Raw genomic sequence first — 14,182 nt, forward strand, 5'->3', positions numbered from 1 at the left:
CAGAGCACCGAAGGCCTGCTGCAGTGGGCTGGGGGGGCTGCCCGCGGGTGCACCCCAAGTCAGACACCAACAGCCACTGGCACGGTGAGAGGACAAACCTCTGCTTATTGCCTCGGCTCGCTCAGTGGGCTCGTTTTTCCCCAAACTCACGGCACGTCAGCCCCGAGCGCGCAGCAGCACCCGGCAGAGAGACGGAGGAAAGTGCCTGAACCGACAGCAAGACAAAGCCCGGGGGGATCGGGAATAATCCTGCAGCTGGAAGCTGCGGCAAGACAGAAGCTGGGTGGGATCCCCCTGGGACCCTTAGGGCCTGGCGGTGCCTCTGCCGTGCAGGGTTTGGGGTTTGGGGGGTCCTGGCAGGGTGCTGCCTGCTCCTGCTTCCCTTCTCTGCATCCCGAGGGGTGAGCAGAGCGAGGAGCCCTCAGCTGCTCGGAGCAAAAAATAAAGAAAAAAGGCACAAATCGCCTTACAGCCCCAAATGCACTCAAAGCAGGAGCTGGATTTTTTTTTTTCTCACAAGGAAAAATATAAATATATGCTGAATTAGGTTTAAAACCTAATTGCAAAGGTAAAACCTCCGCAAAGGTAAAGCTTCCAAAAATGCTTTCCATCCTCCTGCGCCCCTTTGGCCCGTGACGAGGCACAGAGAGGGGCAGGACGGCCCGGGGGCACCCCGGCCGGGTCCCGCAGCCTCCCGCAAGGACGGGAGGAGGGACAGAGGGGGAGGTGGGGGGGGAAGGGGGGAAAGGACCCCAAAAGCACCGCGCGGAGAGCAACGGCAAGCCGCGGCCGTGCGGCAGCCGGCCCCCGGTACCGCATTGCGGGGCTGCCCTCGGGGGATGGGGGGGGGGCACGGCTCGGCTCGGCTCGGCTCGGCTCGGCTCGGATCTGAAGGGATTAGGTCGGATCTGATCGGATCGGGTCGGATCGGATCGGATCGGGTCGTATCGGCACGGCTCAGCACAGCCCGGCACGGCTCAGCTCGGTCCGGCTCGGGCACGGCTCGGCTCGGCTCGGCACGGCTCGGCACGGCCCATGTGCAGCGCGGGGGCAGCTCGGTTCGAGCCAGGGCTGCTCCGAGCCCCGCATTTCGTTTCGCTGCCTTTATCCGTCTGCAAGGGGCTCGGGCGTGTTGGGGTTTGGCTCCCTGCGGCCCCTTCCCCATCCTCTCAGCCCGCCCTCCCCTGCCCCCTGCTCAGCGAAGCAGGCCAGCCTCCTCGGATAGGTTTTCTCTTTATTGTTCGATATATTTACGTACCACATTATAAGTTAAAGATAGACTTTTTTTTTTTTTCTGATATACATTTTTCATCTTATTTACCACAATTACACCACACATACATTGGAAACAGCTCCACGGATCTGGTAGATTGCACAGAATGAGTTTTGTCTTAGTTTTGTTTCTGTATCCTGAACGACGTCAAATCCAACAATATATATATATTTTTCTTTTCATAATTTAGAAATAACAATTGTTAAAATGAAACAAAACAAAACAAAACAAAATCACCGAGAAATGGACTCCGGGTCTGTGATTTCAACCAGAGGCAAAATGTGATCGATGGGCAGCGCCGTTCCTCGGTGTGAGTCCGGGTGGAAGAATTAAGCAGTCCTGGCATCGCCGCGGCCACGGTGTAAACGCTGCGGTCATCAGCCGGTGCGTGGGCTTGCTGGGCTGGTCACACAATCCGGGGCTCGCTCACTTCTCTCTCAACCGGTGTAAAAGAAAGGAAGGTCCCTGTTCCCAGCGCCTGCAGCTTGCTAGCACAAAGCCCCAGTCCCATCGGATCGGCGCCTGTTTCACCTCCTGAAGCACCGAATTGCAGAGCTGTGAGGAGCAGTAAAGCTGCGATCGGTTCCCGACTGGTCCTTCGCGGGGGGCCAAGCTTCAGGCAACTAGTGAGGAGATCGGGATGGGGCACCACGTATTTTCCTTTAAAACATTCTAAATAACAAAAAAATATATTTAACTCTTAGCTTATTTAAAAAGATGGCAGGGCGAACACTGTCTTCTCTTCTTATCTCATTTAATTTGCAGATTTCTATGACATAGAATTTGTTGGATGCACGTAACGAAAATAATGACTCTCTTCATTCAAGGGATGCGGATTTTTTTGGCTATGCGGATGTTCGATGCGATTCTCTTCCTGCAGCCAGCTCTGGCCCTTCCTTAGTCTTCCGCGTTCGTTCTGAAGGCCTCTATGAGGCCTTCCAAAGAGTGGATGAACCCCGAGACGCTGCAGATACCACCTATAACAAAAATGGCGACGTCGAAGAAGACATGGTGCCACAAGAGCTTCCTCCACAAGAGTTTGAGGTGGAAAAGACTGGGGAGCAGGAAGCAGAGCCCTGCGCCTGTGAGGCTCCCGGTAAGACCCATCAGGAGGGCAAAATGCGGGACATAGATGGCCATGAGCAGGGTGAAGACTACCAGGGCACATCTGAGGGTGAGTCCCCAGGACTTGAGCCGCCCGTCGCCCCCGTAGCAGTTGGGGAAGAACGCCCTGTTTCCATCCTGGAAGAGGGATCGCTCCAGGACTTCCACAGCTGCAAAGAACGGCAGGGGGTAGGAGAGCAAAGCTTTGGCCACCAAGAAGATGTTGACTACTGCCCTAATGGTGGATGGCAAGTTGTCTGTGATGACCTCCTTGGTCTCATCAGCCCAGGTCAGATAGGCGACCAAGGCAAAGAGTCCCTTAAGGATGCAAGCTGCTATGTGAGTCCAGTTCATCATGCAGTGGAACTCCTTGGGGTTCTGCATGTTCCCCTCCAAGGAAGGCAGAAAGATCTGAGAGGTGTAGCTGAAGACGATGATGCCAATGGAGATGGGGAATTTCTTCACATCAATGTAAAACTTGACTTTGTCCCACGCCCAGTCGCGTGCCCTGGAGAGGCAGTAGGCGATCACCAGGATGTTGATCACAAAGTGGGCCAACGTGCAGAGCAAGCTGAATTTGGAGACTGCCTTGAGGTTCTTCAAGAACGCGCAAGGCAGGAGCACGGCCGTGGCAATGATGGACCACGACTTCTGGGAGACAGGCAGGTTGGGGAAGCTGTTGTACATCAGGTTCCCACTGACCACCACATAGAGGATGCAGGTCATGACCAGCTCAATGATCTGAGCCACGTTCACAATTCTGCCTCCGAGCGTGGGGAAGCGGGGCGCACAGCACGCGTTGGCTATGTCCACGTAGGAGTCTCTCACCCTGACTATCTCCCCATCCTCATTCTCTTCATAAAGACAGGCAATAAGGATTTTCCCAGTGTAGCAGCAAACCACCGCAGCAAAAATTATTAAAAAGAGTCCTAGGTATCCACCATGAAGGATGGCATAGGGCAGGCCCAGAACAAACATCCCCTAGAAAGAGACAAAATGGAAACCATGTTGCTCGTCTCACCGAGGGGACCAGGCGGGCGCCTGCACCCAGGCACCCGCAGGCACGCGCACGTGCACGCGCACGCTGCCTTGCTCACACACGGTGACACCAACGCAGCCGTTCCACACGCACACCACACAATCACGGCCATGCACGATCACACACAACCCCTTTTTCTCTCCGCCCACGCAATTGCCCACGCAGCCACACGCGTGTCCTCGTGCACACCCACATAATCACACCCCAGGGTGCCCAGCGCAAGCAAGCACGGTTGGGCTTTGCCCAAATCTCCACCCTGTCTGTCCCCAGCCCCTCTCGGTGCACCTAGACCCCTTCACCCACTGGCACTGCCCCAAAGCTGGGGACACACATGGGGGGGGTGGCCTAGCCCCCCCCAGCGCGTCCCCCCCCACCAAAGCCTCCCCATCCCACCCGCTGCAGGGGAGGTGGGCAACACGAGGAGATGCGGATTTGGATTATTTTTTTTTTGGTTGATTGATTTTTTTTTGGTTGGGTAGGTGGGTTTTTCCATTTCTTTTTTTTTTTTTTTCTTTTTTCCCCCAGGGGCGTTGCGGTCACCCCGGTGCGGGGATGGGAGCGGGGGCAGCGCGTCCCGGTGCCGGTGGCAGCGGGTGCCCGGGCGTACCTGGATGGCGTTGGTGACATTCCAGCCCGCCTCCCACGCCGTGATCTTGGGCTTGCCCTGCCCGGAGAGCTCGGAGCAGACCCCCGCGTCCTTGGAGGCGGAGGGCGGCAGGGGGCCGGTGCCGTCCCTCTGGTAGTGGATGTCCCCCTCCAGGGGCGGCTCGCCGCCCTCCTCGCCTCCCTCGCCCTTGAGGATGTCCATCTGCAGCCCCTGCCGGTGCTCCATGTCCAGGTCGTCGCAGTGGGCGAAGCCCACCGCTTCCTCGTCGGTGGCCGCCTGGAAGCCCATCCTGGCGAACATGCCGCTCATCTTCGCCTGGGACTTGTTGGACACGGAGGTGGCCACGTTGGAAAGCTTGCTGCGGAGGAGCGTGGCCATGGTGGCCGCTCCGGACCCGGCGGTCGGACGGACCCGACGGGGAGGGCGGGCGGCGGGGGGCGGCCGGGAGCCGGGCTCCGGGAAAAGGGCGGCGGGGGCGGTGCGGGGGGGCTCTGCCGAGCCGCTACCTCCGCTCCCGGGCGCGGTGCGAGCGGCTGCGCTGCGGGCGGCCCTGGGGCATGCCCCCGCGGCGGGCAGGTGCGGGAGCGCAGCTCCCCGCCCGCTCCGCGCCCCTCCGCCGGTCCCCGCGGCCGGGCTCTGCTGGGGGGCGGCGGCGGGAGGCTGTGCCCGGAGGGAGGCTGTGACCGGACGGCTGCTGTCCCCGGACGGAGGCTGTCCCCGGACGGAGGCTGTCACCAGCGGGCGGCTGTCACCAGACGGGCAGCGCGAGCCCCTGGCAGAGCGCGCCGCGTCTCCATCGCAGTGCGCCCACCTCGCGGGGAGAAGAGAGGGGAGAGGAGTGCTGCAGTTCTGGGGGAGGTACCAGCGGCCCCGGCCAAGCCCAGCCTCCCCCCCGCGGCACGGCGACACCCACGCCCGCCGGGCCCCGCCAGCAGCGCCGCAGCGCGGCCCCCCCCCCGGCCCCCAGCCCCCGCCGCCGCGCCCCGGTCCCTTCCCCGCTCCGGTACGGGGGCGGCCGAGGCAAAAGGGCCCCCCCGAAGGGGCGGACAAAGGGGTTCCCGACCGCTCCTTAACGGAATTTTCCTCCCCAGAAGCCCTCCCTTTTATTTTCCCTACCCAAAATTACGCGCGGCCCCTTTGGAGGCTGGGGGCAGCTTGGGCAGGGGAGCCCCCAGCAGCTGCGGGGCACGGCGTGCCGGGGGGGGGGGGGCACCGGAGTGCCAGCGGTGTGCCGGCTTGCCACCGGTGTGCCACCGGCGTGCCGATGTGCCAAGGTGCCACCGGTGTGCCACCGACGTGCCAAAGTGGCACCGGAGTGGCACCGACGTGTGCCAAAGTGGCACCGGAGTGGCACCGACGCGCCACCGGGGTGCCGAGCCGGGTTCTCCTTGCGCTCCCCTCGGTCTTCAGGCAGAGATTCCCCTTTCCTCTACAAAACACATCTGCAGAGCTCGGTCTTTGCGTTTCGCCTCCGAACGCCCGCGCTGGTTTGGCACGGAGGAGCCTGGCCGCGGTTCTTTGTTCGCGTGTTTCCGAGGTGCGCAGCCGGGAGAGAGGAAGGGGGCCCTTCCCCAAAGGGGGGCAGCGGGCAAGTTTCTTTCTTTTGGAAGGTAAAAAGGAGCCTCCGCTTTATTGGTTTTATTTTTGAATTACAGAAGAAGGGAAAAGCCAGCGCTGAATTATTTCCTACTATCGGGGCAGGGAGAGGGGAGGGATGCGGATGCAGGTGGGATGCGGCATCGAGCAGAGCTTCCAGAAAACGCCTTGAATACCCCCCTTTTTTTCTTTTCTTCCCCCCCCCTTTTTTTTTATTTATTTTTTTTTTCTGACGGAAGGGGGAAGAAAATTGGGTGCAAAGCGGCTGAAATGCGTCAGAAAGAAACATCCCCAGTGAGGGTTTCTCACGGGGCTCTCTCGGCCGCTGCTTCCCCCCTGACACCGGACCCCAAATAATATAAAAAATATTTTTTAAAATGTTAAAAAATAATAATAAAAGCGAGGGAAAAGAAGACGGCGAGGCACGGCGTCTCCCTGCCTTCGCTGTGCGGGGGAATTATCACATATCAGTGCACAAATAGGTCGAGAAAGCAAAAGAAAAAAGAAAAACCAAAACCCCAAAAACCCAACGGCTGCGACGATGAGCACCTCGGGGGTTAATTCAACGATTTTGTTGTTGTCGTTGCTTCTTCGTTTTGTTTTCCTTGTTTGTTTGTTTTGATTTGATTTTGTTCTTAATTTAGCCTGAGACGAGTTCATTGTAAAAGAGGACGTGAAGGAGACCTATTTCTAGGGGCTGCAGGGGGCATCGGGGAGGGGGAAAAAAAAATCAAAACGAAAATTCACCCAAATCGCCGCCTGGTGCGTGAATATTCCCTAAAACCGCCCTGGCGCAACCCCCCCAGCCCTCCCCTCGGCCCTACCCTGCTGCAGCCGGGGGGGCTCCGCCGCAGCCCCCCGCAGCCCCCCAGCGCCCCCAGGTCCCGGGGAGGGGAAGGGGACCCCGGCACCGCGCCTGGTGGGGGAGAGGGGCTTTGGGAGAGGGGATTGGGGAGGGGGGTTTTAGGAGGGGGGCTTTGGGAGGGGGGTTTTAGGAGGGGGGCTTTGGGATGCTCACTGCGTGGTAAGGATGCTTCGGGCTCCGGAGGCACCTTTTTAGAAAAAAACGATTAAAAACGAACAAACCAAAACCAAAACCAAAGAAAGCCCCCAGAGCTGGGGGAGAAGCCCCGCTCCGTCGGGGGGGCTGCCCCGGCCGGGCTCTGCGACCCCCCCCCCCCCCCCGTCGGATCGTGCCTCCGGAGGAGGATGCTTGGGGCGGGGGTGCCGGGGGGGGGGAAATCTTCACCCGACCCCCCCGGCAAGTCCCTTGCCGAGCCTTGGACACCGAGACAATGCTGCAGGGGGTGGGGGGGGGAGCGGAGATGCAGGGGATGCGGGGGGGTGTGAGCGATGCCGAGGGGACAGGAGGCGCAGGGGACCCGAGGGGTGCTGCAGGTGGCCCCGGGGTGCCCCTGGGTTCAGGCTCCCGCATTTCCCCGCCGCGTCTCGCCTCCTTGTGGCCCCCCCCCCAGCCACAATCCCCGGCCCTGCCGCCCTTCCTGCCCCGGGCCCGAAGGAGAAGGGGAAGGAGAATTTCTTCGGCAGCGCCTGGAAAGAAAAGCAACCCTGAACTTGGAGCAGCGGCCAGAAACGGAGGCAAACCGCACAGGAGGAAGGGGAAATTAATAATAATAATAATAATAATAATAATAGTAATAACAACAACAACAACAACAATAAAATGAAATAAAAAAAGAAAACAAAAGGGGAAAGAGGCAGAGGAAGAGAAGGAGAAGAGAAGTGCGCAGAGGCGGGGGGGAGGGCTGGGGCATTTACCTCTGCTGCTTGCCCCATCGCTGCCCGCGGCTGGAGGGGATGCGGGATGCGGGATGCGGGATGCGGGATGCGGGATGCGGGGATGCGGCCGCGTCACTCCCGGCTCCCCCTAACTCCTAATTACCCCGAGCAGGATAAACCGAGGCAAACCTTATCCAAAGGTTAGCGGGTCTCAGGGGGGCGTTTGAGCTGCGAATCCTTTCAGAGGAAGCGAAAAGGAGAGCGCGCCAACGAGCCGCAGCCCGGAGCTGCCGAGGGCTCCCCGCCGCCCGGCGCCGGGGTTTTCGGGCACCGCTTTCCCTGCAGAGACGGGGCTGGGGGTCCTGGCCCTGCTCGGGGGGCTCAGCCCAGCTCCTGGGGGTGCAGCTCCCCGGGACCCTCCCCACGCTCCGGCAGATCCAGCCGGAGGCGCGCCGCCGCCTTATCTCCCCAGAGCAGGCTCGGGGGCTCGCGGCTGGGATTTCTGATTAACCAAGTGAGGGCAAAAGAGCTATTCACGCTCAAAAAATCGTTTGAGGAGGGCAGGAAAGGCCAAGCCGAGCAGGCTGCCTTCCCGCAGCCCGCACCGCCAGCCCCTCTCCAGGCTGCGGGCAGCAGGGCGCAGCGGGGCGCTGCGGGAGCGGGACGGGCAGCCCCCCGGGCAGGGACCCCCACCCCAAAGGAATCGTTCCCGCACTTTCTGGGGGCTGTGTTCTTTCTCAAACATAGTGTCGCAAATCGTGTCTGAAATTTAGATGCATCCATATGAAAAAGGGGATTTAAGGCAATTCCTGCGTGCCCAGCTTCATCCCCCTCTGCAACAAGCGTGGGTGTCCAAATGCCCCCCGGTTCCTGCACAGACTCCATGCTTACACCACAAAATTCCCCCCCCCAACACCCTGTCCCCCCAAAACCTGCTGCTGGGCATCACAGCAGAGCTGCCAGCCGCAGTGCCGAGAAGGCCGGGGGGGGCAGCTTCTCCCCAAAACCCTGCCAAAATCCTCCCCTGGCCCTGCTGCCGAAGAACCAACCCACCTGGCGCAGACCTGGCGCAGGTCAGCCCGGACACACGGCTTGGAGAAGCGACCCCGACCCCAGACACGTGCCTGGGCACCTACAGAAGCGATGGCAGAGGCCAGAAGAGGCCCACCTCACCTCCAGCCGCCGCTGGAAGCCCCCCCTGCATTTATTGCCCCCCACCCCAACAGCAGCGGCAAGCTCCATCCCGGCTCCGCCGCCCCGTCCTCCCTCCGGCACCGCGGGGGGAACTCTGACAGGATAATGAAGAGTTGCACGGGGTACTATAAAAAGGCAATTAGACAAACTGCTGGATGGGGACCAGCTCCCGTGACCTAGTTAATAGCTCGGGGAATTTCAGGAGGGTAGGGAAGGAAAATGGAGCCGTGGCAGCGCACTGCGCAGGGCGAGCGGGGCTGGAGGAGGAAGGGCCACAGCCGGCAGCCCCGCACCCCTGAGCCCCCCCAGAAAAGCAGCCCCACAAGCATGGAGCTGACAGCCCTGCCCCGGGTCACACCTTTCCCTTCTTGCACATTTTCAGACCTTGCTGTCTGGGTGTTCAGGGTATGAGGTGAAGATGCTGCATGTGGTATAAACGCTCGCTCACGCTGCTGCCTGCTTCGTATCTGGGGTCTTGGGGAGGCTGAATTCATTCACGGGATGGTTTCCAAGTCAGAGACAATTAATTATAGGCAGAATTATAATTGCAATGGAAATGCACGATGGAATAACATCCAAAAGGAAAATCTCCGGGAGAATGCCCATAATGGATGGGTTGGATTTATTTTTTTAATTTTACTGAGCACAAAATGGCTGCCTAAACTGCAGAGACATAAAACAAAGAGCAGGCAAAGGGCTGGGATACCATCACCACAGATTAACACGGCTTGTGGCTTAGCCCAGGAGAAAATCCACCTGAAGAATCCGTAAAAACTAAATAAAGGCTTCCTGATCTGACCTCAGTGTTTGCAAACAGGGATCTGTAAGAGGGAGACGACCTGTGCAGGAATTTCTGTGACTGCCACTTCCCAGAAGAGCCGCGATAAACCCTGATCATCTATAGACTAAACATTTATCATCATCTGACCACAACATGTTCTTAATGATACTTCCAATAAATTGGAATTAAATTTAACTCAGAGTTTGGCTTTATTGTTGTCATAAAAATTAAGTGATAGCCATCGGTTACTTGCGATGCCACATTCCCAGGTCTCTACAGGAGCAGTACTGGTCCCACGAGCTCAGCAGCACTTTCACTGACATAATACACAAAGCTCCGTCACTGCCCAATTAAATATGCACGTATGTACACGCGCTCATGTTTCACAGAGATGATTACAGACTAGGGAAGAGCATACTTCGTGTGTGCCAAGATTTTCATTTCAACTTTTAAATAAAAAGCCCTCCTCTCCTGCAGCTGTAGACTCCAAGTGCTGCTTTTCAAAACTGAGTTATCCCGCTCAGCTCTCTTCCTGCAGCACAAAGTTGAGCTTGTCTAGGGATTATTTTGTGTGTGTGATTTCAAACTGAGTCCCAATGGCTGCAGCCTGTTGTCACAGACCCTGTGGCCACAGCCACACGCGTATCCTTGCCCCCCTGCCTCCTGACCCCAGCCCTGCTGCCCGCAGCAGGCTCAGCTCCTGGCCAGCAGCACCCAGCCCCGGCCTGGATCTGGCCCCGCTGCCCGGTCCTGAGCCTGGGAACTGAGGCTTCAAAGCACGGCAGAAAAACTGCTGTAATGGACAGGGGCTGGTCTGCAGAGGCAATTCCTTCCCGTGCAGTCTGTAGTCAGATGACGGCCCAGTAATGAAGAGGGTTTTTCTGTTCGTTTTTTTTTTATCCTATATATTTATCATATAATTTAAAATGATTTTTTCTTCATTTTTTTAAGGCCGTGCAGGCTCTGATGAAGGGCCTTGCAGAGCAGAGCGGCAGTGCTGGCAGCTTGCTCGCCTTTGGGGCTCAATTTCAGCGAGGTCCATCCCCATCTGCTCCTTTGCCTTCTCCATTTTGTGCCCGGGTCTGACAGAAGCACAACAACCACACGGGCAGGCGCCTGCATCTCCTGCCAGCACCGTCCCGGCACGTCGGGCTCATGGCTCTGAAGCCAGCTCCGCAGCCCCGCACGACCACGCAGCCCACATGCAGACGTTGCCGTTTCCAAACCCGCAGCCTCCACGCGCTGGTGTCAGCAAGTATTTCTTGCCAGAAGCCAAAAATAAAAGCCACGTAAGAGAAGCAGTCAAGGTCAGGGCCGCGCAAGGCGTAAGGAAAAGCAAGGAGCGCAGCGAGGTGCGGCACCGCTCCGTCCGAAGGGAAAGGCAGCTCAGCCCCCCATCAGTGCCACCACGTCCTGCTGCTGGAGGGGACGACCCGAAACGTCCGGCTGTGCTGGAGGTCACCAGCCCGCTGTGGGCCTGCTTCCAGCGGGAGAGGTTTGGGTGCTGGTGGGCAAGGGCTGGGGGCTGCACTTGGCTCCTGCAGTGCGGGCAGAGCACCGCTCTTAAAAAATAAAGCAAACATCAGCGTCGCGTTTTGCAGAAAGGTTCCTCACACGTTGTCCTCTTTCATCTCACACGTTTCTGTGTGATCTGGGTGATCTGCAGCACCGGGGAACCCGCAGGGCCCCGGGACAGGCCGTTCAGCAGGATTCCTGCAGCAGAAGCAGCCATTTCGGCCCGGATCACCAGGGCACACACAGGTTTTGCCTGATGGCAGCCTCCGCACCAACAGGGGCTGAATCCCAGGCCTGTGCCTTTATCATGAGGAGCATCCACATTGTGCTTAGCCACTGACTCTGATTCCATTTGAAATGCTCTTTTCTTCCAGCCTGAAAACCATTATTATTATTATATTTTCTTGGGTGTCAGTTTTTGGTTCTGTTTGTTTTCTTTTTTTGGTTTTGGGGTTTTCTTCTCTCTCGCATTGGTTCTGTTTTACCTCTACAAAAGAGCCAGTACAGCAAGGAGCCTGGCGAAGCAGCACGGAGCCCCACCGTGCTCCCCGTGCATTTCTGCTCCTTCTCGGTGAGAGGAAACCCCAGGGCTGATCCCAGCCCCCTGCAGCCATTTGGGTCACACTGTAGGTTTCAGAGGGGTTTCACCTTCCCGTGCTGTTGTCCTTCCATCTTATCTCACACCACAAGTTAAAATGAGGGGGAATCCTGCTGCCATCGTTGCTCTTCCCCCACCGCTATCAGCATCGCTTTCTCCCCGGGGGAGCTCTGGGCAGGAGGGGACGCACTGCTCGTGCCCCATGAAAGGGGGGCAGAGACCCCGATGTAACAAAGACCCAGATGTGCAAGTCTGGATCCCAGAGCTGCTTTGAGGTGTCCGTGCGTGCTGCTGTGGCCCGGCCGTGTTATCCCTCCTGCAGGCAGGCGCCTCACAGCACCAGCACCTCTGTGAAAGCTCCTTCCCGGCTCTGGCACCGGGGCTGCTCTGCGATGGGATCCTCCGAGGCTCCAGGCACTGCTCCTGCCCTGCATGGTGACCTGGGGGTCTTCGAATACAGCAGCCAGTCTTTGAGCCGTATTTACGACCTTCCATTCATTTACACCTTGGATTAGACCTCTGCAGATGCGTACCAGAATATTCATTGCCCAGGGGAGCCTTAAGAAGGCACAAAGCCCTTCAACTTTGAAAAGACAGCAGCCCATAAACTCAAAGTATTACTATCAAACGGTTGTTAGAGTAAACCTTTTGGCATCATGACAGTATCTTCCTTTCATAGAAAAGTACTTCTTAAGCAATTTAGTTCATTTGATTTATAAAAAAATAATAGGAATTTGGAGAGTGTAGAACCTCAGGAAAAGAACAGCAGGGAAGGCAGCTCTGTGATTACCTCCCCCTGCACACACACAAATTAAGGTTGGGATAAATTAGCCTTAAAGCTACTGCCACTTCTCCGTGGAGCACCTGAGAAAGCTGAGTGTGAAGTGCTGCGAGCCGGGAAAGGAGAGGACGTGCGAACTGAGTGCAACACCGTGGTTTGGGAGCTCCCTCCTGGTACTGAACTCCCTGACGTTTGGGTTGATTTACTGACTAAATGTGGTTGTGCTGGGTGAAGTCCCTGCGGACCCGGTCCCCTCCCACCACCACCTCCTCACCCCAGGAGGTGCTGCTCAGGACATCTCCTGAAGGTGCTCTCTGACAGGCAACTGCAGAGGAGTCCGAAGCTGCCAGCTCTGATAAATGGACGTTGAATTATTCCTGCCCTTCTTTCTCTCCACTTCTCTCAGGACTCTGCTCACTGGGTCCTGGTCACTGTGACCTTGCAAGTCCCCATGGCACAGGCAAGCCACCAGGAGAAGCACCTCCTGAGCCAAACCTAACGTTGGTTCAGATCATCGCCCTGGTTCCTCAGTTCTGTTTGTACCCATCAGTCAAAGCTTTCTGAGGAAATTCAACCTTAAAATGATTTTTCCCTTAACCTTCCCCATAGGAAGCCACCTGGGAGAACGATAAAGCGGTCACCGTGAAAACAGCTCGGACAGCAGCTGAACAGAGGTCGGGCACCAGCCCAAAGGTGGCATCCAGCTGCGGTGCCAGCCGAGGGGAGAGCAGCCAAGGAGCGAACATTGTGGGTAGAAACTTCTGGAAAGCCCAGCTGCCAAGCAGGCTGGGGCTGCGAGCAGGTCGCCCACGTCCCCTGGAGCTCAGGTGGTGCCCGGCAAGGAGACAGAGGTGTCCGCAGAGCTGTCACTGGGGCTGAACGCAGGGAGATAAGTCAATAATTGGGTAATCAGCAGCCTCTTACTTTTCTAATGAACCCGTAGGACAGGGATTTCCCCCGGCGCCCTCCCTCTCCTTTCCTGGAGCTCATCTTTCACTTTGTCGTGCAATTCCCTGCTGGCCAGCCGCAGCCCGCCGCGCTCCCTTCCCATTACACACTCGGCTGAGCCGAGGACGAAAGGGCCCCGGATTCCGGCGAGAAGGTAATTAATTGACTTTCCACTCTCGTTGCTATGCGGCAAAGGTGGAAGCCGCAGCAGCTACAGTTCATCTCTAATCCTGGAGGATTAGTCGTGAGCGGCAGCGTTACGGAGGCCATCGGCTGGACGCGGCGAGGGACCAGGAGCCCTGGGTGGCATCGGCCACGCGTGGGTACCTGCAGAGCTCCCCCTGGGTGCCCTTTCTGCCTTAAACCCCCAAGGTGGGCAGAGACCACGGCCCCTGAGCCATCCCTCGGCGTGCTCCAGGCAGAAGCAACAGCACTGTCCAAGGCTGTAAGCAAAATCCGCGGTGGCTCTCCCCATCCCCAGTGAGCACCTTCCCTTGTGCGAGCAGAGCGCTGCGCCTCCCAGGGCACCCAAACCAGCTCCCTGGTGCCATGGAATAGGGAATTCTACCAGAATTCCTTAAACGGTCATTCCTCAGCTTAAAACATTAAAGATAATTCTCTGTAGCAGAGACAGGACGGCTCGCATGTGGAAAATTATTCGTATGTTGGAAATATGTGTGAATTTCAACTCTAAACATAGTGAAAACAAGTTGTGCTCTCTTCAGCAGCAGTGATGAGTAGCTGTGCAAAAACAGACCAGTTCTGGTACTGGAAGAGCTATTAACACAGGAATGCTTTCCTACTAAGGTTTATAAAGCTTGTAGGACACGTGAGTAAGAGAGCAACTGTTTCATTAATCATGCAAGAGAACTTATTCTCCCAAAGCTATGCATTTCTCTGATGATCTGCAACTCTGCTTTGTCAAACACCTTTGAGGCCCTGTTTTAATGGTGTTCAGCCCACCTGCAGCACCCAGTCCTCCCCACCCACTGTGCATCTGGTGCTG

General features: G+C 57.5%; 1 protein-coding gene across 3 annotated transcripts; it reads right to left on the reverse strand.

Annotated features, from left to right (window-relative positions):
* Window positions 1–1,217: 1,217 nt before the first annotated feature.
* Window positions 1,218–9,088, reverse strand: SLC32A1 (solute carrier family 32 member 1). Of its 3 annotated transcripts, none has more exons than XM_083802078.1 (3): window positions 7,399–9,088; window positions 4,024–4,834; window positions 1,218–3,358 (listed from the first exon to the last, which is right to left on the reverse strand). In XM_083802078.1, exons 2-3 carry the CDS (start codon window positions 4,399–4,401, stop codon window positions 2,171–2,173), a joined length of 1,566 nt encoding a protein of 521 aa, XP_083658204.1. In that variant the 5' UTR covers window positions 4,402–4,834; window positions 7,399–9,088; the 3' UTR covers window positions 1,218–2,170. The 3 variants fall into 3 exon arrangements, with proteins under 3 accessions (XP_083658204.1, XP_083658205.1, XP_083658203.1); XM_083802079.1 differs by lacking the exon at window positions 7,399–9,088 and adding an exon at window positions 6,638–6,779; XM_083802077.1 differs by lacking the exon at window positions 7,399–9,088 and having other exon boundaries at window positions 4,024–5,122.
* Between the last annotated feature and the right edge of the window lie 5,094 nt (window positions 9,089–14,182).

Source organism: Anser anser, assembly GCF_964211835.1.
Source record: "Anser anser genome assembly, chromosome: 16".
In the NCBI taxonomy this organism is placed as follows: Eukaryota; Metazoa; Chordata; class Aves; order Anseriformes; family Anatidae; genus Anser; species Anser anser.

Bases quoted from the DNA above. Each gene is read 5' to 3' on its own strand.
- SLC32A1 (XM_083802078.1), bottom strand. From the start codon at position 4,401: ATGGCCACGCTCCTCCGCAGCAAGCTTTCCAACGTGGCCACCTCCGTG. The intron at 3,359-4,023 runs GTACGCCCGGGC...GTCTCTTTCTAG, and splicing joins ATGTCACCAACGCCATCCAG to GGGATGTTTGTTCTGGGCCT.